This window comes from Sinocyclocheilus grahami, unplaced genomic scaffold (genome assembly GCF_001515645.1).
Source record: "Sinocyclocheilus grahami isolate Dianchi unplaced genomic scaffold, SAMN03320097.WGS_v1.1 scaffold29.1, whole genome shotgun sequence".
In the NCBI taxonomy this organism is placed as follows: Eukaryota; Metazoa; Chordata; class Actinopteri; order Cypriniformes; family Cyprinidae; genus Sinocyclocheilus; species Sinocyclocheilus grahami.
In genome coordinates, this window is record NW_015505208.1 from 257,408 (window position 1) to 280,510 (window position 23,103).

The following is a 23,103-nucleotide window of genomic DNA, read 5'->3' on the forward strand; positions in this document are numbered from 1 at the left end:
GGGGAACCGTCAAAATAATCAAACTGATATTACATTAAAAATAGTTCAAAGCAAATATTACTTATTACACATTCATCTGATCTTATGGCTGTTTGAGAAAAAAATATTATTATTATTATTATTATTATTACTATACTTATAGATTATAAGTGGTCTTTGATGGCTTAAAGTAAATTAGCATAAGAAAGATGGCAAGATATGAGACTTATAATACATTATAAATATGAGAAATATAATCCATTGTAACTTAAGTGGATGCAACATGTTCAATGTGTTATAAATCATCATACACTCTTAAAAATAAAGGTGATTCAAAAGGTTCTTCAAGCGATGCCATAGAAGAACCATTTTGGGTTCCACAAAGAACCATTCAGTCAAAGGTTCTTTAAAGAACCATCTCTTTCTTACCTTTTTGTAATTTGAAGAACCTTATTTCGCCACAAAGAACCTTTTGTGAAACAGAAAGGTTCTTCAGATGTTAAAGGTTCTTTATGGAACCATTTAGACAAAAAGGTTCTTCTATGGCATCGTGAAGAACCTTTATTTTTAAGAGTGTACTCTTAAAAGCTATAACCACAAATAAGTAAATATTATAAAACATTAAAACTGTTCTTATGAATATTCATAAGATGATATAACATATTATAAGGGTTTTTATAATGCATTATGCATTCATTATAATGCCTTAAGAATACCCTTATAATGTATTATAAATATGGGCTTCATAGAAAGTGTTACCAAAAATTGTTTTCCGAGTTTCTAAATTGGTTTGATTTTCATTTGCAGGAAGGAGAAGCCTTATAGGCCATTACCCCTTTACACTTTGCTGCTCCACAGGGTTGTTGGAAACAATATGTAGGAAATTGACCATAACAAGTAGTAAACGCACGCTGGAGGGAAGGAGGAGCAAAACACCATGGCAACTCCTAGAAAAAGAGAGGGAAAAAAGTTGAAAGTAGTTATTCAGTAAATAATTGTAAATATTTCACTGTACATGCTAATTTCCCTATTTTTACATTTAACACACGCTTAATCTTTAAAAGCACCAATACCTCACACTACTAAAATGCAATCTTTAGCAAATCTGAAAATGAATATCTGTTTTTCATGCTGTACTTTATAGTGTTGTGTCTGGCTTTACCTCCGATGTAGACCACCTTCTTCCAGGCCTGAGACTCCAGTACTCTGTCATGTGGGTAGAAGTTCTGACTGACCATGAAGAGAATCATGGCCACTGCTAGGATTCTCAGTACTGCCATATTTCCTCCAGTCAGCAGAGAAACACACACCAGGATGGCAGAGGAGTAGATGCATGGTAGGCCACGGTACATGAATGGGATTCCTGCAGAAAACAGCAGACACACTTCTAACTATATATATATATATATACACACGTGTATGTATATGTGTGTTGAAAACAATTTTGGTGTAAGTTCCTCACCACTAGAGAAGAAGCAGAGACGAGTATAGACAGACAGCACATACAACATGCACAGGATGTTATCCAAAAGACTGGGTGTCCTTAAAATGAGAGATGTTGCTATTCCAAATGTTGTGAAATCGGCAAAATCATCCAACTTTGCACCTGCAGTACAAAAAAAGTACACTGCAATACACTGTTGACACTGACACTGTCTTAAAAACAACATTCATGGCGCAAGACACTGGAAAAAAACAGCAAGACTTAAAGCAGCTGCCAAGGATGCCAGCTAGAAACGGAGACTCAGTGGTAGAGCATTGCGTTGGCAGCACAAAAGGTCAAAAAAAGGTTGTGGGTTCGATTCCCAGGGAACACACATACTGGTAAAAAATGTATAGCCTGAATGCACTGTAAGTCGCTTTGGATAAAAGCGTCTGCTAAATGCATAAATTATTATTAATTATAAATTATTATATATTCCACTGTCCTGTTTACTGACTCTTATTTGGAAGTGTTCCTGTGCTCTGTCTTCCTGCCTCCATAGTCACCCTCATTTGTTTTATGGTAATTAATTAGCCTCACCTGTTCCTCATTAGCCCCGTGTATTTATACCAGAGATTATCATACTATTGGGAGATGAGAGGGTCTGTATTACTTGCTATTGGAGAAAGCGTAACGGCTTACTTGGATCATGTGCAGCTTAATAACCGATCACAAAACAATGAGTTGTGACACTCAATCACTGTTTATGGATAGCATAGGAATGAATGAGAAGTGCTGTAAGCTGAATCCCACCTGTTGCAAAAAGTCAGTGACTTCTCTAATAAAATCGCATTTTTTTCAGTGTAAACTCTAAAATGGGTTCAATCCAAAAGTATTGCTTAGTGTAAAACATGTTGAAGATTAGCCGATAGGCTGTCGATTCATTAAATGATGAACTGTTTCCTCTAAAAAGCTGTTTATTCAGTGTAGTGAAGCCTTTCCTCCATTAGTCTCATGTAGCCCAAGAGGCCATATGACTGACAGGCAAAGCAACCAATCACGTTTCGTTTTGTGCCGCGTCATGTTTAGGGGCATGGAAATGTCGCCACAATAACAGACCGGTGTGTAAAACTCTCTGACATATTTTAAAGATTCTATGCAGTGTACTTTAAATCTCACAACGGCTTTCATCTTTCGTGAGGGGGTTTGGCACCACGGCATTTTTGTTTCCAGGCGGAACACTAAAAAACGCGACACACACGTCACCCAGTAATCCTGTATAATCTAACCAATCCGATGATGACTTCGAAACTCCTGAAGTGTTTCCAGCTAAGTGCCGTATGCATCAGACGTTCAGCCAGCGATCCGTGGGCATGATGTTTGAGGCATAGACTATTCCTCCATTGACATCCATTCAAATAAAACGGCCTCTGGTCTCCTTTCCATTACCATTAGCCGTTACGCTTTTTTGGCTAAATCCTCGTACACACCGGGACGATTATCGCGCGTGCTTATCACCGATGTTTTTCGGCGCGTCTTTTGTGTTCATACCCAAGCGATTTTTGGAGGCGATGAGCCGAGTGAACGTGCAAATTCACTCCCTGACATTAGATGGCGCTTAATGAAAAACAGAAATACCCCAGTACACATCGAATCCTATTTGATCTGCAATTCCTCTCCATAACAACTCCATCTTATCGAGATTTTTGTAGTCACTGTCCCATTTGTAATAAAGCCCTTCGTGTTCAGACACCAATGAGACCAGCAGCTCTACATTCATCTTGACTCGATGCATCTTCTTGGTCTACTTACTTCCTCTTTGTCGTTAGGTATCAATGTGTGCTCGGCAAGACCGTTTTGTGCTTGAGCGCCACCAAGTCGTGTTTTACTGTAACTTCGGCAGCTCCAGGCATGTGAACAAAAGCGCCAATCTCATTGGTCGGCCAGTTTTTAAGCGGCACGTCTAACCAAAAAAAACGAGTCCGAGGCGTTTTTTTAAAAAATGACGCTTTTACGCCTCGCATTTTGCGCGTCAGTGTGCACACTCACATTGGCGCCCTTTGTTTAGTCACAAGGCGTTAAACGTTGGCAATAATCGCGTGCGATATTCGTCCCGGTGTGAACAAGCCTTAATGTTTGCAGGCTTGCCTTCTAGTGGCTTTGTTTATACCCCTGTGGTTCAGTCTTGGTTTGTTGGTCATTGTCTGTATATTCTATTGTATAGCTGTTGTGTGGTTCTGCCTTATTGTTTATTAAATAATCTGCTGCATTTAGATCCTTGCCTCACCTCATCCTTGCCAGATCGAGACAAGTTCACTCAAAAATGAAAATGAACCATGGGAAATCTTCATGCTACTCCAAAAGAGTTTATCATAATCTACAAACAACATTCAGGACTCGCTTTATCGCTAGTGAGGTTGCAGTGTTTTCATCAGGTTGGGATATTTGAGTATGTCCAAACAAACGGCCAGGAATTTCAATCTCGTGGTCAAAAATTTGAGCAATGTCAGATATGCTGGGGGTCCAAAGCATCAGGATTTAACAGACAATCAGAACATAATCCCACTGAATTAGGCTGCTTCATCACAAACAAACTGTTCAATTGACAAAACAGGGAAGCAAAACACCCATCAGTGAGATCATGCAGAACAACAGGCAACAGTATGCAGCTCAAGAGTACAGGTGACTTAGCACTGTGAGGGCACCGCAAAGCTATTTCAGGCAGCTGAGTGGACGTGACCACCTGCACACAAGCCACTGGTTTTCCACTACAGAGCTGGCAAGGTTGTGTGGTTTGTAAGAGAAAGCCTACTTTTTTTGTTTGTTTGTTACAAAAACTCAAAAGTAATAAATGAATGCATATTTCACTGACTTCATTTTAAATATTACACTAAGAAAAAAACCTATAGATTTATTTATTAATCATTTTTATTTAATTTAGCAGAAATGTACCATAGCAGTGGTATAAAAAATTTAGGAATAAATGATCAATGTAATAATTCAAACTTTCATCTTTTTTTTAAATTTATTTTTGGCGTTTTGCCTTTATTACGATAGGACAGTGTAGAGTAAACAGGAAGCAAAGCTGGAGAGAGAGAGAAGGGTGGGATTGTGAAAAGTCCTCGAGCCGGAATTCAAACTCGGGATGCCCGTAAAGCAGCAGCATTATATGTCAGTGCGCTGCCCACTAGGCTATCGCCGCAAAACAAACTTCTTGCTTTTTGAATGGACAAATTAACAGTCATGTTTAAAACCGGTCCCACTTTATATTAGGTGGCCTTAACTACTATGTACTTACATTTAAATTAATTATTTGGTACAATGCACTTATTGTGTACATACATGTTTTTAAATTGTACTTATATTTTTAAAAATACCTATATGTAATTATATCTGAAAATAATTTCTGTAATTACATTTATAATTACACTGTTGACCCATCCCTTACACCTTCAAGTCAAGTCAAGTCTGCTTTATTGTCAATTCTTCCACATGTACAGTACATACACACAGAGAATTGAAATTGCGTTACTCTCAGACCCTTGGGTGCATACAGATAACATAAATACAGATTAAATACAAAATACAACTATACAAATATACAAATAAAATGTAAAATGTAAAAATATATATATAAAGCACAAGGCATATGGAAGATAGAGTGCAAACCAGTAAAGTAAACAACAGTGCAGATATAGTGATTGTAGTGCAAAAAAAATGATTTGTAGTGCAAAAGAGCTTATTCAGACTGAACCGACTTTAACCCACCCTTAAACCTGCCCATACCACCAAACCTGTCCCTAACCTTACCCGTATCCCACCTCAATAGCACCAAAAGTGTTTTGCAATGCAATATGAACACAATAAGTACATTGTACTTATTTTTTGATGCAAGTACATAGTAGTTAAGGCCACCTAATATAAAGTGTGACCTTAAAACCTAACAGACATAGTTGACTTTTAAAACGCTGCATTGTCCTCACCGTGCTTTGTTCTATACTATGCTTTTTTCGCTTATTTGCACATATGCAGTTTTTTGTAGTCCTGTGTATCTGTGTAATATTATCGGCCCTTATTCTAGTTCTTATTTGATTCTTACATAAATTTAATTCTTTGTAGTTTTTATTTACATTTTTAGTATTTTATTTAATCCTGTTTAATCTGTGTTTACCTTGTAGGTTGGTGTTGTAACACCGTATTCCTGGTAAAACACACTGTATTTGGTGGTAATAATAACTATATGACTCTCATTTATTGCATATTTTAAAACAATAAATTAATATTCATTGATATATTTAATGTTTCAAAATGTAGTTAAAACTATAATAATAATTTTAAAAAAAAACATTTAAATGCTAATTGCTTTTCCAAACAATTTGCCAACTGCCTTTTTTTTTTTTTACATGTTTACATTTGGGTTTTTAATCCAATGGATCATTAAGGATTACTGATCATTTATTCCTTCCCTTCATTTTATTTATAAGTGGTGCTCCATAAGGGGACTGTAGATGAAAGCATCTAAAGATGTCTAAAGCAACAAGACTCACCCCTGGCCCCACTCACTTGTATTGAAGGGCACTTAACACTACTCACCCAGTGCAGAACACGCATTTAGTTGCCTAGCAACAGCTCCATCTGCCAAATCCAGCAGGTAACCAATCAGAACCAGCCAGCACGAGGCATGATGATGGCTGAGAATAACAATGGTGGCAGGGCCATAAAGAAAGTACAAAACAGTGAGAAAGTTAAACAAAACAAACTTTTTTAGCTGTTGTTTGAAATTCCTTCTTTCTACTTTCTAACACAACAATCACTTTTTGAATTTTAATTGTCATATTTTTGTATGCATTTGGTTTTCTCTGCAAAATCAAAAGCATGAATGCATACCCATTGAGACTGCAGAGGATTGAGGCCATGCCCATGAGCATGTTGGCAACAGAAAGAGCGTTGGCAGCATTTTTACGGGCAAACTCCTTTAGATGCACCCAGTTAGCTCGTTCGTTCAGGAGCAGTTTGTTAGCGTCCTGGAAAAAGGCTACCAAAAAGAAACATGAGTAATTACACAACAGCTCCATTTATCAGTGCATGGTTTGGAGAGTTCTCAGTTACATAAAAATATATTAAGGGAGTATGAACTGACTGCGTTCCACTGAAGTCAACTAGTGAAACTTTAAAATATCTGTTAATTAACTCTAAAGTGCAAATTCCTCTATAGTCTAAACATGTGATGTTTGTAATTATTCACTCAATCTCTCTACAACTTATTAACATAGTAATATTAACATATTAAATAAATAACCACCAATGACTCTCTCACTTATTGCAGAAAGTGTTAAAGCCATGTTTTTCAGAATTTTTTTTAAAATCTATGATTCTCTTTAAAGTATCAGTCCACTTCCAGAATAAAAATTTCCTGATCATTTACTCACCCCCATATCATCCAGAATGTTCATGTCTTTCTTTCTTCAGTCGAAATGAAATTAAGGTTTTTGAGGAAAATATTCCAGGATTATAGTCCATATAGTGGACTTCAGCGGTGGCCAACAGTTTGAAGGTCCAAATTGCAGTTTCTTTGCAACTTCAAAGGGCTCTACATGATCCCAATGAGGAATAAGGCTCTTATCTAGCGAAACAATATTTTCTTAAAAAGAAAAATGTATATACTTTTTAACCACAAATGCTCATTTTGCACTAGATCTGTGATGTGCATGCACGTCTTCACGCATTATGTAATCACAATGAAAAAGTCATGTGCAGTTAGTTCTTCATCTGTACACTTTGGTTCAAAAAGGTAGGGCAGGGCGAAAAACATCTAATTTTCTCCTCAAACTTCAAAATCATCCGACATCAATGTTCCCTTTTTGTAAAGTGTGTCTGACTTTCTTTGCACGTTCGTTTGTAAACACTGTGTCTGCACTTCTGCCGATGTCACGCATGACCTTTCCAAGTTAAAAAGTATATAAATGTTTTTTTTTTAGAAAATGACCGAAGTATATACATTTTTATTTTTAAGAAAAGGACAGATTGTTTCGCTAGATAAGAGCTTTATTCCTCAGCTGGGATCGTGTAGAGCCCTTTGAAGCTGCAATGAAACTGTAATTTGGACCTTCAACCCATTGGTCACCATTGAAGTCCACTATATTGAAAAAAATCCAGGAATGTTTTCCTCAAAAACCTTAGTTTATTTTCGACTGAAGAAAGAAAGACATGAACATCTTGGATGATATTGGGATGAGTAAATTATAAGGAATTTTTTATTCTGGACCTGATCCTTTAACATGCAGGACTCTATCCGATGCCTTTGCACAAAAATATTACATTAATAAAACTATACTTAAAACTATGTCAAGATAAGCAGAGATATTCTTTATGGATGCTATGCTCTCACCAGAAAGTTAACTCCTCCATAAGATGTTATATATATATATATATTGTACAAAGTGTAATTTTGAAAAAAGGGTAAAAAAAACATAATTGTAGCAATTAAAAACATTTTTTAAATGAAAAAAACAAGCACTGAACAACATGTAATTTCAACTAGACAGTAATTACGACATTCAAAGGCTAATTAAATATAAAAAGACATGCTGAGGTAAAAAGACATACACTTACCAACAGAATGAAACTCTTGCTCACTTATTAGATATGATCAAAACAATGTGATTACAATCCCTCTGTACACCAAAACCACAAGGCACTATTACCACATCAAATGACACATTTTCTAACAGGAATTATAAGGATGTTTTGGGAGAGAACATTACTGAAGTTATAACTAATTTACAATTCAAAAATCACATTGATCTAAAACCATCAGCCCTCTAATCTGACAAACAAAAGCTATAGAAACACCTTATGTTCAAACTGCAGACAATTGTTGTTCAGATCCAATGTATTTAAGAAAGACTGTCCAAGAAACAAATTTAATTAAATCACTGTCATTTTCCCAACCAGATGCAGCAAACTATCTGTAAGGAGGCTTATATACATCATGGCATTTGGGCTTTAAAAAAACACACACACATTTGGGCTGCCAGTGTGAACAAGGCCTAAAAGACACCCAGGAAACCCTAGTGATGGTTAAAACATCAATACCTTGTACTACGAGAATTTGGTTCTGCTTTGACAAACATTTGATTGAGGGGTTATTAAAAACGGCTGACATCACCATTTTTACAATGAGATGTCTGTCTTTGTGCAAGAGGTTACACTTACTTACACCCACAACAACTGGCAATCATGCAGTGCACTGCTATGGATTCATATCCCGAAGCAGCATTCTCATAAATCATTCATTAATCAACTATCCAAATGGCCAGTTTTTACTGTATCCAAGCACTGTTACTGCAGTTTCACCTAGAAGAGCTATTGAGAATGCTATACTATACGGATAATAGCTAAATGTGTACATTCAGATTCACAATGCGCTGCCACATGTGGAAATGAAAAAGAATATGAAAAGATGAACAAATTAAAAGAATATTAACAGAAAATGTTCTCAAAACAGGTAAATAAGCAAAAAAGACTTGCTAAAATTCAAGTGCTTTTCTTTATGTGTGACCAAGACTGTTTTGCCACTGGAACACTGCAGTGATTTTCAATGAAGTCACACAAAGAGGTCTTTGTGTTGGAGAAAATCAGTGGGCATAAAATCTAAATGAACATCTCAAGTAGTTGAATGTGTGTTTTGCTAGAGAAATTAACAATCATGTGTCACATTTTATTTACTATTCAGTAAGAATTTGAATGGTCTTTATTGGGATATTAGTAGATAATCAAATCTCCCATTAGCAGATACACTTTATGGACAAAAGTATTGGGACACCTGCCATAAATACATACATCCAAATACAGAGACATTAATATGGAGTTGCTCCCCCTTTGCAGCTATAATGGCTTTCACTCTTCTAGGAAGGATTTCCATAAAATCTTGGAGTGTTTCTGTGGGAATTCTTGCCCATTCATCCAGTAGAGCATTTGTGAGGTCAGACACCAATGTTGGATAAAAAGACCTAGCTCACAATCTTCCAGTTCATCCTAAAGTTGTTCAGTGGTGTTGGGGTCAGGGCTTTGAGCAGGCCAGTCAAATTCTTCCACACCAAACTCATTTAATAATCTCTTTATGGACCTTGATTTGTGCACTGGGGTACAGTCCCATACCATTTTCCCTCCTCCACCAAACTTTACAGTTGGCAAAATGCAGTCAGGCAGGTTACATTCTCCTGGCATCCTCCAAACCCAAACTCTCACCCATCAGACTGCCAAACAGAGAAGCATGATTCTTCACTCCACAAAACTTCACTCCATGATTCTTCACGCCACTCCATTTGACGCTTGGCATTGTATTTGGTGATGTGATGCTTGCGTGCAGTTGCTCATGCATGGAAACCCATTCCATAAAGTTCCCACTGCACACTTTTTGTGGTGATATTAACACCAGTGGAAGTTTGGATCTCTTTAGCTATGGATTCATTCAGAGTGTTTGGCGACTTTAGCTCACTATGCTCCTCAGCACTCAGTGAACCTGTTTTGACTTTATATAGTATACTGCTTCGAGTTGCTATTGTTCCTAAACTCTATCACTTTCCAATAATACCACTTAAAGTTGATCGTGGGGTATCTAGCAGGGATAAAATTTAATGAACTGATATATTGGCAAAAATGGCATCCTGTATTACAGTACCAACTTGAATTCACTGAGCTCTTCAGAACGACTCATTTTCTAAAAATTTTCTAAATTTCAAGGTTTCTAAATGCAGACTGCATGGCTAAGTGCTTGATTTTATACTCTTGTGGCAATGGGTCTGACTGAAACACCTGAATTAAATAATTAAGAGGTGTGTCCCAATACTTTTGTCCATATAATGTACTATGACAAAAGAAAAAAAAATGTCTATGCATGACAATCCCTGCCATTTTCTTTGCAGGTCAACTTTCATTCTTTGGCATGTGCTGCTTTTCTAGGTGAGAGAAGCATGCAAGAACACATGCTCATGTGTCATTAAGTGTAAATCTTTTGAGCTCAGTAATACATAAAAAAAAACTTGCCTAACATTTACAAAGACATCAAAAAGGTTTAAAGGTGAAGTGTGTAATTAGTGTCATTAGCGATCAAACCCTCCCCGTTTGCCACTGGTCAGCAAAACAGATAGCTCTGCCCCAAACCTACACCATTCATTGAGCCAATGTTGCTATGTCAAGCTGCTCAAACCAACAGAGCGATGTTTTGATAGCGCCATAAAACCAGAGTGTTTGTTTACACTTTTAGGGGAATCAACCAGTGAATGTTTTACTTATAGCTGTCTAGGCATAAGAAACTGGGAGTATTCTAAAGTATAAAAATTACACACTCCATCTTTAAGGAAGGGATTCCTACTACTGTGTTTGTAACCTGAACTTGATGTGATTCCAAAGCCAGCTGATTTCAAGCGACTCTTCATCTGAAAGAAAACAGTCAATGAGACAGCACATGCCAACATACAGAATTCACCATAGAGCTTAACGTTCTTTGTACTTTGAGGCAATAACTTCGCATGTCAAATGTTTTCTATGAAGTCTGTAAGGTTTATTAAAGCATGTGTGATATTAGTTGAAAATCTTAAATGAATAAAGCTGCTTAAACCAAGAAACCTAATATGGACTATATTGGTAGGGAAACAAAATTAAAGCATACACTACCATTCAAACATCTGAGGTCAGTAGAATTTTTTTTAAAGAAATTAATATTTTTATTCAGCAGGGATCCATTAAATTGATCTATTGACAGTAAAGACATTTATAATGTAACAAATATTTCTTTCAAATAAATGCTTATATTTTGAACTTTCTATTCATCAGAGAATCCTTAAAAAAATGTAAAAGATATTAAGCAGCACAACTGTTTTCAACATCGATAATAGTAATAAATATTTCTTGAAGAGCCATATAAGAATGATTTATGAAGGATCATGTGACACTGAAGACTGGAGTAATGAAAACCAAAGTAATGTGGCTGCTGAAAACTTTTATTAAAACATAAGTTATTTTCAAATGCAATATTATTTCAAATTATTACTTTTTACTGTATTTTTGATTAAATAAATGCAGCATTGGTGAGCATAAGAAACTCACCGACCCCAAACTTTTAAACAGTAGTGTATAGACCTATTATAGTTCAACTAATAGTGTCTGAAGTAACCTTTCATTTTTACAGTACATGTATATCCAAAAAGGCTTTTAATTAAAGTCAGGATAGCCTATTCTGTTTGGAAAAAAAATTATCCAAGTTTCACAAAATAAAATGTGTCGCACAAAATGATGCAAAATACTCCAGTATTGGACTATCAGAACTAACAGATGAAATGTGGCATGACAGTATTGCAGTAAGCTATGAAACTAATGGCATTAGATTTCTACAAATGCAATGCCATGGCACTAGAAATTCAGAATCACTGGTTATGCACTGTGTTTGCTTGTGCCACTGTCAAATGGTTTAACAATCACAATATGAATATATGGAACTTCCTGTTTACAGACCCTAGTAGTAAACCTCAAATTACATATTACCTAGAGAAAGAACTAGAACTTAGTCCAAAGTATAATGAAGCATGAGGTGATGAAAGAGAAGGACTTCCTTTTTGTTGTGAGGTTGTAATCTTAACAACTAACAGGAACATCAAAAGAGCATTACAACTATATTTTGCCTAAAGACCCCTAGTAGCCATTACCACAGGTCTTTGTGCATGTCTAGTTCCTTCGCTCCGTGTGAAAGAAGCCAGGATTGACAGGATTAACATTTATCTGTTTCTAGAACACATCACTCAAGTTGTGTAACTGAACCTCAGTATAACCAGGAAACAGTAAAAAACAAAAACTTATTTGGAAGCTAGTCTAAGCAACTATGGGACAAAAACACCACCATAGTCATAAAAATCATGGCCCATATTTTCCAGTTAATAGATATAAGAGCCAACTGCTAAGAAACAACTATTCGTTTATCTATTAAAACTGCTTTGTCATTAGTTTGCATGTAAATGTGTTTCATCAACCTTTTAATTGTTTATTTGGGGATGGATACATGGTCAAAAATGGGCTTAAATCCAGCTCAATACACTTAAGTTAAAGTTTAACACTTGCGTTAAAGTGCAACCAAGCCTCTAAAGCTGTAGCTCTGTCCTCCACATATGAGGAAGTCCACACTTTTGTTTTTTCTACAACTTCACATAGTTTCAATCTTGTGCCAACCATCCCAAACCTTGCCAAGATTATTGACTGCAAGAACACAGTTAGTGTCACTCATTATTAAAAGAATCCTAAACATAAACAGCCATTTTCTTTGCTGTAGAAAGCAGAAATGGCATGTGCCACTGTTTGCATACAGTATTAATCTACTTACCAGATGTTGGAGTCAGGAGGATCATGATGGTCAACAGATCTCTCCACGTCAAACAGTACTGAAACAAAATCAAATAAGAAAGTCAGCTTTACCGAATGACGATATGAACAACATAATATCATGTACAGCAAAAAACAGGGTGTAATCTGTGCTTTCAAGTCCTGCCTCACAAGCTAACCAGCCCACAAAGGCACACCACTGTAATGCCATGGTGCTTTTTTGTTTTCAAAAAAAAAATTTGTTTGCCAAATTGTACAGCCTAATCTTAAAGACCCACCTTAAAGGGGTCATATGATGCGATTTCAATTTTTCCTTTCTCTTTGAAGTGTTACAAGCTCTTGGTGCATAAAGAAGATCTGTAAAGTTGCAAAGACTAAAGTCTCAAATCCAAAGAGATATTCTTTAAGAGTCAACCACGCCTAACTAAAACAGCTCGTTCTAACATGCCCCCACACGTCTACGTCATGATGTGGGAAGATTTGCATAACACTGCCCAAATGTTCACGCAAAGAAAGAAGGCATAGCTTTTATTCTCGCTGTAGTATTGTTGCTGCCGCCATGTCGAGACGCTGTGTGTTTCGTTGTGAAAGCGAAACTACTTTGTTTGGTCTTCCAAAAGAGGACAATATCCGCTTCGTCATGCCTGGAGCTGATCCATGCAGGTCGCTGAGGGAATACATCAACTTCGCGCGGTGGATCGCTGGATCAGCTTTCACCGTGGACGAAGCGGAATCTAACCCGGGGTCATCACATGTGGTTGCCGCAAGCCCGCCGGCCGCCACTCACTCTAGCCCGCTGTGTGTTTCGTTGTGAAAGCGAAACTACTTTGTTTGGTCTTCCAAAAGAGGACACGACTAGAAATCAGTGGTTAATTTGTATTTACAACACTGTTCCAGAACAGTTCAACCAAAATATTCAGATGTGTCCAGCGCATTTTATGGAGGACTGTTTCCTGATCCTGGGAGAGTAGACTACAATGCCAGCTGTTCTGACTCACAGACTGTAAGTACGTTTTAATTTAATGGATTTGCCATTGACGATTCAAACGCGAGTTTTGAGTAGCGTAGAGTAGCGCTTGTTGTTTGTCATTTCTCTGATCACAAATGCAGACATGGTTTTATGTTTACGCGGCGCAAATGCAACGCAACGCGTAAAAAGACAGTATAAATCATTATAATCCGTAATTATGTCCCCACTGGATGCAACAAATGCCTCGTTTTAATGTTTTTGTCTCGTCACTCCTGCCGGGACATTGCATTACAGTATGGTAAGGTGCGTAACATTTCCGTCACACGCTTGAGGTATTCGGCCAATCACAACGCACTGGATAGCTGGCCAATCACAGCACACCTCGCTTTTCAGACCGAAGAGCTTTGTAAAAATGTACGCATTTCAGAAAGGCGGGGCATAGAGGAGAAACAATAATGTACAGTATGTGGAAAATAATGTGTTTTTTGAACCTTAAACCGCATAAACACATTTCATTACACCAAATACACAAAATAATGTTCTTTTTAGCAACATCATATGACCCATTTAAAACAAGGCAAAACACGACAACCATTGTTTTTCATTTTGAAATGGACCGGGACTATTTTGCTTTCATTTTTCCTTCAGATTAGTGGAAAGAAAATATCCAAAATACACATTCAAGTGTTTTTACTCCATTACACTTTATCTATTTGCATCAGTAGATTTCAATTACAACACATAGGCTATCTTTAAAGGCCATTTTCTGACAATTCTTTTCTTTGTGATGCATTGAGCAAGAAATATCCACTTCAGTAGCACTTCCATACACCAAACTTTCCAGGTCAGAAAAACATTATGACCTTTTTCCCCCTGGCAGTTTATAGTATTTCCTGATTTAATATGTCAGCAAAATGAAACAAGAATTTGAAACTTGATGATGCCCTATTTGCATCTAAACATAAAATTTTACAATAAATAAATAAATAATTGTCTTAATGTACTGTGATCAATCAAGGAGGAAAATGAGGTGATATCTATTAGTTAAAAATGTACCTTATTCACCTGTGGTCTCCGGTCTTAAAGCTGGATTACTTCAATTAACTTTTACATCTATTAATTATCATACAATCACATTTTAGGACGTTCATTATTACCATCACCGTTTTTAATCACATTAGTAGCCTTGTTGTTTTCAGTCAAGAGTTCCTCAAGACCTTCCCGCACCGTTTAACAATTTTTTTTATAAAGGCTAATTATAGAGCTCTGTTTAATCAGTAACAGACTATCAAATGAATTAAAGACAAAAACTCTTCTTATAATACTACAGTGATATATGAAGGCTCGATGAGATCCATTCACGTTGACTCCTGCCTCAGGACCACATGTCTATTACACAAGTAAGTGGGCCGAGTCTGGCTTACATTCGGCACTTCTGGCGCTGTTTTTTTCACAGTCTGGTCACTGTTATACACAAGTTATACACTGTCGCACTTAAGAGGAAAAACTGGTTTTCTCACAAGTTGTTATAACTACACCTGCCAATACACTGATTGATGCGTTATTATTAAGATTAAGTAGCCCGTATGTATGGTGAAACTGGCATTTTATGACCAAAAAACAAACAATGATATCTTCCGCCATTCAATGCAGTTGAACAGGCTGCGTATGCCTAATGTCTGCGTAAACTCAGTTTCATTAGTTTACAGTATAAACAACTGTGCACTCAACATTAGTCAGCCTGATGAGACTGTCCTGACTCATGTATATCAAGTTGCAGGTTGTGGTTTCTGCGCTCAGCTATCGAAAAGCATTAAAAAGACGCATCTGAATGTTTTCTGCGCTTTATTATAGAAACACTGAATGAATATACAGTGGTTCGTATTGCGCCCCTTAAAATATCAAGTATTCTTCAATGAAGTCGTTAAATTAAGGATACTGAGCAAGAGCCTTTCAATATAACAATAGTTTACGTTGCGTATATGAATAAGAATATAAAGTCCATCATATAGTCCCATCAAAATGACTTGTTTTAAAACTTGGTATGTCACGCTCTGAGAACAAACTTACCTTCAAGGTCAAGCACAGAACGACGCGACTCAAAAGTAACGCAGACAAATAAAGGCTTTTGGTGGTCAGCTTCGACGCCACAGTATTTATAATTTACATTTTGTGAATTTGGGTCCCCGAAAAAACAGTTATGACCTTAAAAGGACAAAGATGCCATTTATTTTACAGACTGCACCTGTCTTTCACAGACAACGCTTTTCAACGTATTTTCAGCGCGTCTCTTTTTAAAGGCATAGCAGGATTCACTGGAATATTCCTCCGGAAATGACGTCGACCAGTTCTAGTTCTTTCTCTAAGCACATCACAATTTTAAAAAGCAAAACAAAACAAAAAACCACGACCGATGGGGCTGTTCAGCATCATCTGTCTCTAGCCTTGTCCATCGGCGAGAATAGGAGGGTGCAGAACAGAGGAGTTGGAAAAAAGTTGGACACTGATTCCCAAGTGTGTGTGTGTGTGAGTGTGTGCGTGTCAAATTCACATTTACATTTAGTAAGTTTTATTATTATATATATCTTTATTCATATTTTTAATTATTATCACTGTATGCTGTACTATATCCTGACAATAAAATAAGTTAAAGTTATACTGTGGTAACTGCACAGTATGTGTGGGTTAAATGCTGTCACTGTAAAAAATGGTTTCATTATGTTTAAGACCTATGAACTTGCCTAATCACAATATGTTATTGAATTAATTTAAAGTGTCTTTTTTGTTAGTAGATGTCATGAATTAGCTAATAACTTTCATGCTTATAAAGCTATATTTTTTGAGGAAATAGCAGCATGGTTGACAATATATATTTAAATGTTAGCCATTACAAATTAACAAGTAAAATGTGCAGAAGTTTGCTGATATGCAGGGATCACCATAAACAGTTTCTGCCAATGTTCTTACAAAGAATTTCACAACAAAAAAAGCTGAGACAGGGAAGGATAATGCAAATCTTTAATGTTTTTTTCTTCTTCTTCATTTAATTCATTAATCTAACATGGCTATCTAAACTTAAATTGAAAACGTAGTTTCACCAAAGCTTAATTTCTGCCATTAATGTTTAGGACCTCAGTTGAGAGGTTTGTGTGAACTACCATCTCGCAGAAAATTTTCGGACATGTGTAGCGGACCTTGTAGTCCTGACAGACCCCTCCACCCTGCTGCTGATTATTCACGCATTCAAAGCCCTCATGTGGATCAAATCTGCAGAATAAGAGCAGATGGCTGTTATGGCTGAAAATTACATGTGAAATTAATTTATTTGTTTATAATATTTGTAGTCATACACTTGAAAAAGGTTTCCAGTCAGCAGTGCAGGGCTCCCACTAACGGTTGTGACCACCTCAATAGCAATGGGCAGATATGTGACATGTGATGTACAGACATATGATGATGTCTGAATGTCTTTCCAGATCTCACGATCTCCTGGATTATCAGGGTCATCTCTGTCAAACCAAGATGTCCTACAAGCTAATGCAGGGCATAAGTAAACGTCATATAACATCAAATATTATGAATATCCCAATAGGGCTTTTAAAACTGCAATTTTAACCTTAGGTAGAGAAAAGTTTCATGCTTGTAAATTTAGATACTTGCTTTTTACCTGGGGTCATGAGACCCTGCTTTGGAGGGCAATAATTCAGTGTACAGTGCAGAGTGTGAAAAGTGTTAAAATGTTACAGCTAGATTCTCAGCAACAGACACCCAACCTTGTTAGTATTTATTTAATTAATTTATTAATGCATTTGTTCACTCACTCATTATTATAGGTACCTTGTAAGATGCAGACACATTTACCATTGTTTGGAGCATAGATATGAATACACAAATGTTTCTATGGGCTGCTATACATAAGCGGTCCGCCACATTGGTGCTGTCAAAGCCAGTCCGTGAGCGATTAATTGATTTGATTTTTGGTCATATATTTTGTCATATATGACATGTTAACACAATGGTATGTTATTGTAATTCTATATAAATTAATTTGGCATTTCACTAGAATCGCTTTGTCTTCAGTCCACTTTCGTTCATCAGCAGTATTATTTGTTGTGTAAATGTCACTCACTTGAGCAAAATGTCTCTGGGCATGAGAATCGCACTTCATAATCATCACAAACCCCTCCTCCTGTCTGGCCTGCATTTACACAAGCAAACCCAGAGACTGGATTATACCTTCACAAACAGAGAAAAAAATTAGAGTTAATTTTTTGTTTCTCTACAAAATACTTTCTGAAGCATGTGCCCTGTAAAGCAATGTAATAGATTTGATAGACTTACACTTGAAAGATGTCTCCAGTTGTATACGCTGCCTGACCAGAGACGGTCTGAGCCTCTATTCCGATTGGATTAGAACATATTTGTCCAGGGTACATACTGATAAGGTCAGACAAGAGTTCAGAGTCACTTCCATTTGTTTTAGGGCTGTCTGAATTAAACCACCTGGTTACACACGCTGATTAATACAGCACAGAGAAAAAAAAAGTATTAAAATAAAAAAATGACCCAAAAAATGTATAATACTAACAAAATAAATTCATACTACACAGGGAAGTTGAGTACTTAGAATTATGATACATACTTGTGTTGCAGAAACTTAATGGACATGTGAAGCGGACCATGTAGTCTTCACAGGCCCCATTCTTACACTCAAAGCCCTGTAACGGGTCATATCTACAGAAAATAACAAATATATTAACTGTATTTATAAAATGGAATTCATTAGCAGTTTTATGCAAAATATTTTGCAAAGATGTTCCTGAAGATCCAGAACAAGCAATGATTAAAGGTGCAATAGGTGATTGTCTTCAGAAAACATTTTTGTTATGCTGGTTGAAAGTCTCTTCACATCCCGATAGCAATTATTAAGTTAAGTGGTCTAAATGTATTTATCTGTATTTATATATTCTGTGGAAGGCGTAGGATCAAGAAATGTTCGTCCAATCAAAATGCTCGGTCCGAGCAATTTAATTGGCTTTCCTACCTGCCTGTCAATGTATGTATCTGTATACCTCTGCGCACCCTGTTCGCTCAGACAGGAAACGTCATCAGCGCATTCACGCACACTGTGCAGACAGAGCGAGAATAGCAGACAAACATCAACAACCCGACCTTCCTTCCTGGTATTGTAGTACTTTTAAAGTTTTCTTGCCGGTGAATGACACATGATGTAGCCCAGCGGTTCCTAATTCCAGTCCTCGCGCACTTATTTTGCATGTCTCGCTTAGTTAACACACCCGATTCAGATAACCAACTCGTTAGAAGTGAGCTACGGGCATGAACTGTGTTCCGATCGATATGATCCCTACACTGTGTTCATTGCTCCCTACTCCCTCAGCAGGGATTTACTTCACTTCGGAACATGGGCTGGAATTGACAACGGCTGATGTAGCCTATTGTAGTAATGTTGTCTCTGGTATTCTGGTCTCTGAGCGTCTATGCGTTTAGGGGGCGTGGCTTTGGACGGCAATTGCAGGAGGGTGGGACATTCGCTTTCAGAGCTATCAGGCTAAAGTTAGCATTTTCCAAGATCTCCTACTGCACCTTTAAGCTTTTCATGTCTATTTGACATCGCATTAAGAAATAACAGCATAGTCTATTTTAATTGGAGACATTTATAAGGAGAATATATGATAACGTCAGTGTTGGGCAAGTTACTCAAATTACTGATTACTCCTTTTAAAAGTAATCGCGTTACTGTTCTGATTACTTTATTTCAAAAGTAATTAGTAATCAGTTGCATTACTAGTTACTGTTACTTTTTTCTCCATGAAATTTATGAAATCCCAGCATACACGCGCCTGATAAATGTTTGTTATTAAAGCATCAACATTCACAGAGCACTGTTATTTTTAACTAAAGCAAGCGGCTGCTGCGTGCATGGTTTGGCAGAATGCCAGCAAAGAGCGCTGCATTTATAATCTCTAAAAGACATCTCAGTTCATCGCAATCTCACACATCTCTGTAATAATAACCCAATAAATATATGCATAATGAATCTTTCATAATGTCTTCAATTCGTGTCTTATAATGAGAGGATTTGTGAGCACGCAAATGTCGGCACTGCATTGCTCAACGCTGCAAACACGTGTTATAGCCTAAATAAAAACTCTGCATACGCTTGCACCTGTTAATCGTTTATATTTTATATTAGTTCGTGTAGCTTTTGTGCAATAGATGAATAACAATGTATTTGTTTTAGATATTTTATGTTTAGATAGTTCTATTTTGCGGGAGTCCCATGAATCATTTTATTCTCCCGTATCCCGCGCGCGCACACACACACACACACACACACACGAGTCTCTGCACTCGCCTATCAAGTCTTGTCCCGCTCTGCGTTGCGTCTTGTGTCGCAGGAGAGCAGGTCTATAATCCACTGGCACTTGACTCGACGATGCGTGTGCTACATCCTTTTTACAATCTCCAGATTATAAAACACTGCATTCTGTCAGCAATGTAACGCGGCAGTAACGTATTCAGACCTCGGCTTGTAACTACTCTAATTACTATTTTGAAAATTATAACGCGTTAAATTACTCCGTTACTAAAAAAGTAATCAAATTACAGTAACGCGTTACTAAGTAATGCGTTACTGCCCAACACTGGATACCGTACCCTACAAAAATGTTTCCAGGTGGCAGTGCAGGGGTCCCACTAATGGTTGTGACCTCTATGGCGATGGGCTTAGGGCAGACCTGCAGTGGGTATTTTATCAGGAGTAAGGACAGCGTCTCATAGTCTCCTACTCCACTGGGGTCATCTCGGTCAAGCCAGGGTGTCCTACATTCTAATAGAGGAAAACCAACTGGGTAAAATCTTCTCATTCACAATTTTTATTGTAGAAGAATTACCCAATATCTAGGTTAAGACAGTTTCACAAATTATTTTAGTTTTATGATCTGTTTCAGTTACACTCTTCAAAATCTTTTTTCCTTCCCAAAGCTTTCTAAAATGTAAGATGAATAAAATCTCCACACTATTTAATGATCTTGTACATAACTAGTCAGGTTATGCATAACACTCTTGGTCTTATTTCAATGTTTTCTTTTGGTACTTATATTTTGTATTTTTTATCATATACCTTTTAACATATACATATACATTTATATAATTGAAGGTGAACAAGCAATTTAGACAATTTAATGATTTGTAAACTGTTAGTCATTTGGTAACACGCTGGATCTGTTTTTGTGTGCAAATGTCACTCACTTGAACACCATTCATCTGGGCAGGTGAAGCGCACCTTATAATCAGCACAAAATCCTGGTTTTACGTGTTTGCAAAAAAACCCAGATGCTGAAATAGATCTTCAGAAAATACAAAATAATTTAAGAACATCATTAAAAAAAAGAACACAGAGTTTTTGTTTCTTGACATACTCAGTGTTACAACTTAATAGACTCACAGTATAATGTAATTTCCAGTTTGAAATGCTGGCTGGCCAGAGACGGTCTGAGCCTGTATTCCGATTGGATTAGGACATATTTCTCCAGGGAACTTATTGTGAAGGTCCATCAAGAGTTCGAAATCACCTCCTTTTGTAGGGTCGTCAAAATCAAACCACCTTGTTACACATTCTGATGAATACCACACAGAGAAAATCGTTGTGTCAAAAAAACAAATCATATAACATACAGTAATAAAGTAAATCAAATTAATATACATACTTGATTGGCAAAAACTCCTTGGACATGTGAAACGAACCTTGTAGTCCATACACCACCAACTCCACCACCACCATCCAAATAGTGGTTGATTCACACAAGCAAAGCCCTGTGTTGGATCATATCTGCAGAAAAAGAGTACATCTTCTAACATTATTTCTGTGAATGTAAATGTGTATACGGGCAATTAGCATGCATTCTCTTCTTCTCCTAAACTTCATATTTCAGTACTTTCACTAAAGTACAGAAATGGTTGGAGTTGCAAGGGCTAAACTGAAAGCGATCTGCAACAGATATTCTGTGCATAGAAGTAATGCAAACATGTTTGGTGGAATAGGCACATTGTCTTTAGATTAACAATGTATCCATATCATTATTTATTTTATTTGAAGGAAGTTTAAAATGGAACATATGAAATAGTTTGTCATACATTGGAAAATGTCCATTCGGCAGTACAAGGACCCCACTAGTGGTTGCGACCTCAATAGCGATGGGCTGAGCGCAGACCTGTAGTGGGTATGTCAACATGATTGATGACAGAGTCTCCCAGTCTCCTTCTTTATCTGGATTATCTTGGTCAAACCAGGGTGTCCTACATGCTAACAGAGGAAAACCAACTTGATAAATACCATCATCTTATCCAAAACCAACAAAAGATCATCACATTGATTTCTGCTTTAGAAAGGAAAAATTCTAAATATTTTTGACAGATTCCTAGTCTTACATCTGAATTATTTTAGAGCGTTGGTATTATTTTGCATGACATTTTTGCAAATCACACCTACAGTTCTTACAAGATTTTATAATGGAAGGTGAACACGCATTTCAGACAATTTAATGATATTGTAAACTTCTAATCAGTTATTTGGTAAACCTAGTGAAAAATAAATATACTAAAATATATTTGAAATACATTTATTTCATGCCAAGTACAAATACATTTACACATTTATGTACTTAATAAAAATACCCTGCAATTGTAATTTCAGTATACTAAACGGGTGTGCTTAAAGTCTGCTAAATTAGAACAACTAATTTTGTACTTAATGCACTTTAATTGTGCGCAAGTGGTGCTGAAGTCCAACTAAAGATTTACCAAAGTATATTTGTGACTCTGGACCACAAAACCAGTCATAAGGTTCCATTTTTTTTATTGAGATTTATACATCATCTGAAAGCTGAATAAATAAGATAAATAAAAAATATTTGGCTGAGATACAAGTATTTGAAAATCTGGAATCTGAGGGTGCAAAAAAAATCTAAATATTCTGAAAATCGCCTTTAGAGTTGCACAAATGAAGTCCAAAAATTAAATTTTGATATATTTACGGTAGGAAATTTACAAAATATCTTCATGGAGCATGATCTTTACTTAATATCCTAATGATTTTTGGCATAAAAGAAAAATCTATAATTTTGACCCATACAATGTTATGTTGGCTATTGCTAAAAATATACACGTGCTATTTATGACTGGTTTTGTGGTCCAGGGTCAAAATTTTGATCGTGCTAAAGTGAAACTATTGCAAGAATACTTTAGGCAGACTTTAAATATCTTGCATTTAAAGACTGATATTATTCAGAGATCATACAACCCTTCAATAGTGATATTAAAACACATTTTAGGCCTA

At 36.6% G+C, this 23,103-nt stretch overlaps 2 protein-coding genes across 3 annotated transcripts; both read right to left on the bottom strand.

The window, feature by feature from the left end:
* Window positions 1–707: 707 nt before the first annotated feature.
* On the bottom strand, window positions 708–16,158 carry LOC107570193 (CDP-diacylglycerol--serine O-phosphatidyltransferase-like). 2 transcript variants are annotated; one of them, XM_016256409.1, is made up of 7 exons: window positions 15,816–16,158; window positions 12,777–12,834; window positions 6,290–6,437; window positions 5,996–6,093; window positions 1,442–1,585; window positions 1,142–1,342; window positions 708–926 (listed from the first exon to the last, which is right to left on the bottom strand). In XM_016256409.1, exons 2-7 carry the CDS (start codon window positions 12,799–12,801, stop codon window positions 817–819), a joined length of 726 nt encoding a protein of 241 aa, XP_016111895.1. In that variant the 5' UTR covers window positions 12,802–12,834; window positions 15,816–16,158; the 3' UTR covers window positions 708–816. The 2 variants fall into 2 exon arrangements, with proteins under 2 accessions (XP_016111895.1, XP_016111888.1); XM_016256402.1 differs by lacking the exons at window positions 12,777–12,834; window positions 15,816–16,158 and having other exon boundaries at window positions 6,290–6,624.
* Window positions 16,159–16,712: 554 nt separating this feature from the next.
* Window positions 16,713–21,323, bottom strand: LOC107571415 (uncharacterized). Its single transcript, XM_016257742.1, has 8 exons — window positions 21,214–21,323; window positions 21,018–21,115; window positions 20,424–20,595; window positions 18,388–18,479; window positions 18,087–18,261; window positions 17,875–17,981; window positions 17,096–17,279; window positions 16,713–17,012 (listed from the first exon to the last, which is right to left on the bottom strand). Exons 1-8 carry the CDS (start codon window positions 21,321–21,323, stop codon window positions 16,850–16,852), a joined length of 1,101 nt encoding a protein of 366 aa, XP_016113228.1. The 3' UTR covers window positions 16,713–16,849.
* Between the last annotated feature and the right edge of the window lie 1,780 nt (window positions 21,324–23,103).

What these genes read in the sequence shown, in the direction of transcription:
- LOC107571415 (XM_016257742.1), bottom strand. Translation starts at nt 21,323, where the DNA reads ATGGACCTTCACAATAAGTTCCCTGGAGAAATATGTCCTAATCCAATC. An exon ending in ACTGGAAATTACATTATACT is followed by an intron (nt 21,116 to 21,213) that starts GTGAGTCTATTA and finishes TATTTTCTGAAG; the next exon opens with ATCTATTTCAGCATCTGGGT. An exon ending in CCTGGAAACATTTTTGTAGG is followed by an intron (nt 18,480 to 20,423) that starts GTACGGTATCCA and finishes TATTTTCTGTAG; the next exon opens with ATATGACCCGTTACAGGGCT.
- LOC107570193 (XM_016256402.1), bottom strand. Translation starts at nt 6,477, where the DNA reads ATGGAGCTGTTGTGTAATTACTCATGTTTCTTTTTGGTAGCCTTTTTC. An exon ending in AAATGCGTGTTCTGCACTGG is followed by an intron (nt 1,586 to 5,995) that starts GTGAGTAGTGTT and finishes TTTGTACTGCAG; the next exon opens with GTGCAAAGTTGGATGATTTT. An exon ending in GAAGGTGGTCTACATCGGAG is followed by an intron (nt 927 to 1,141) that starts GTAAAGCCAGAC and finishes CTCTTTTTCTAG; the next exon opens with GAGTTGCCATGGTGTTTTGC.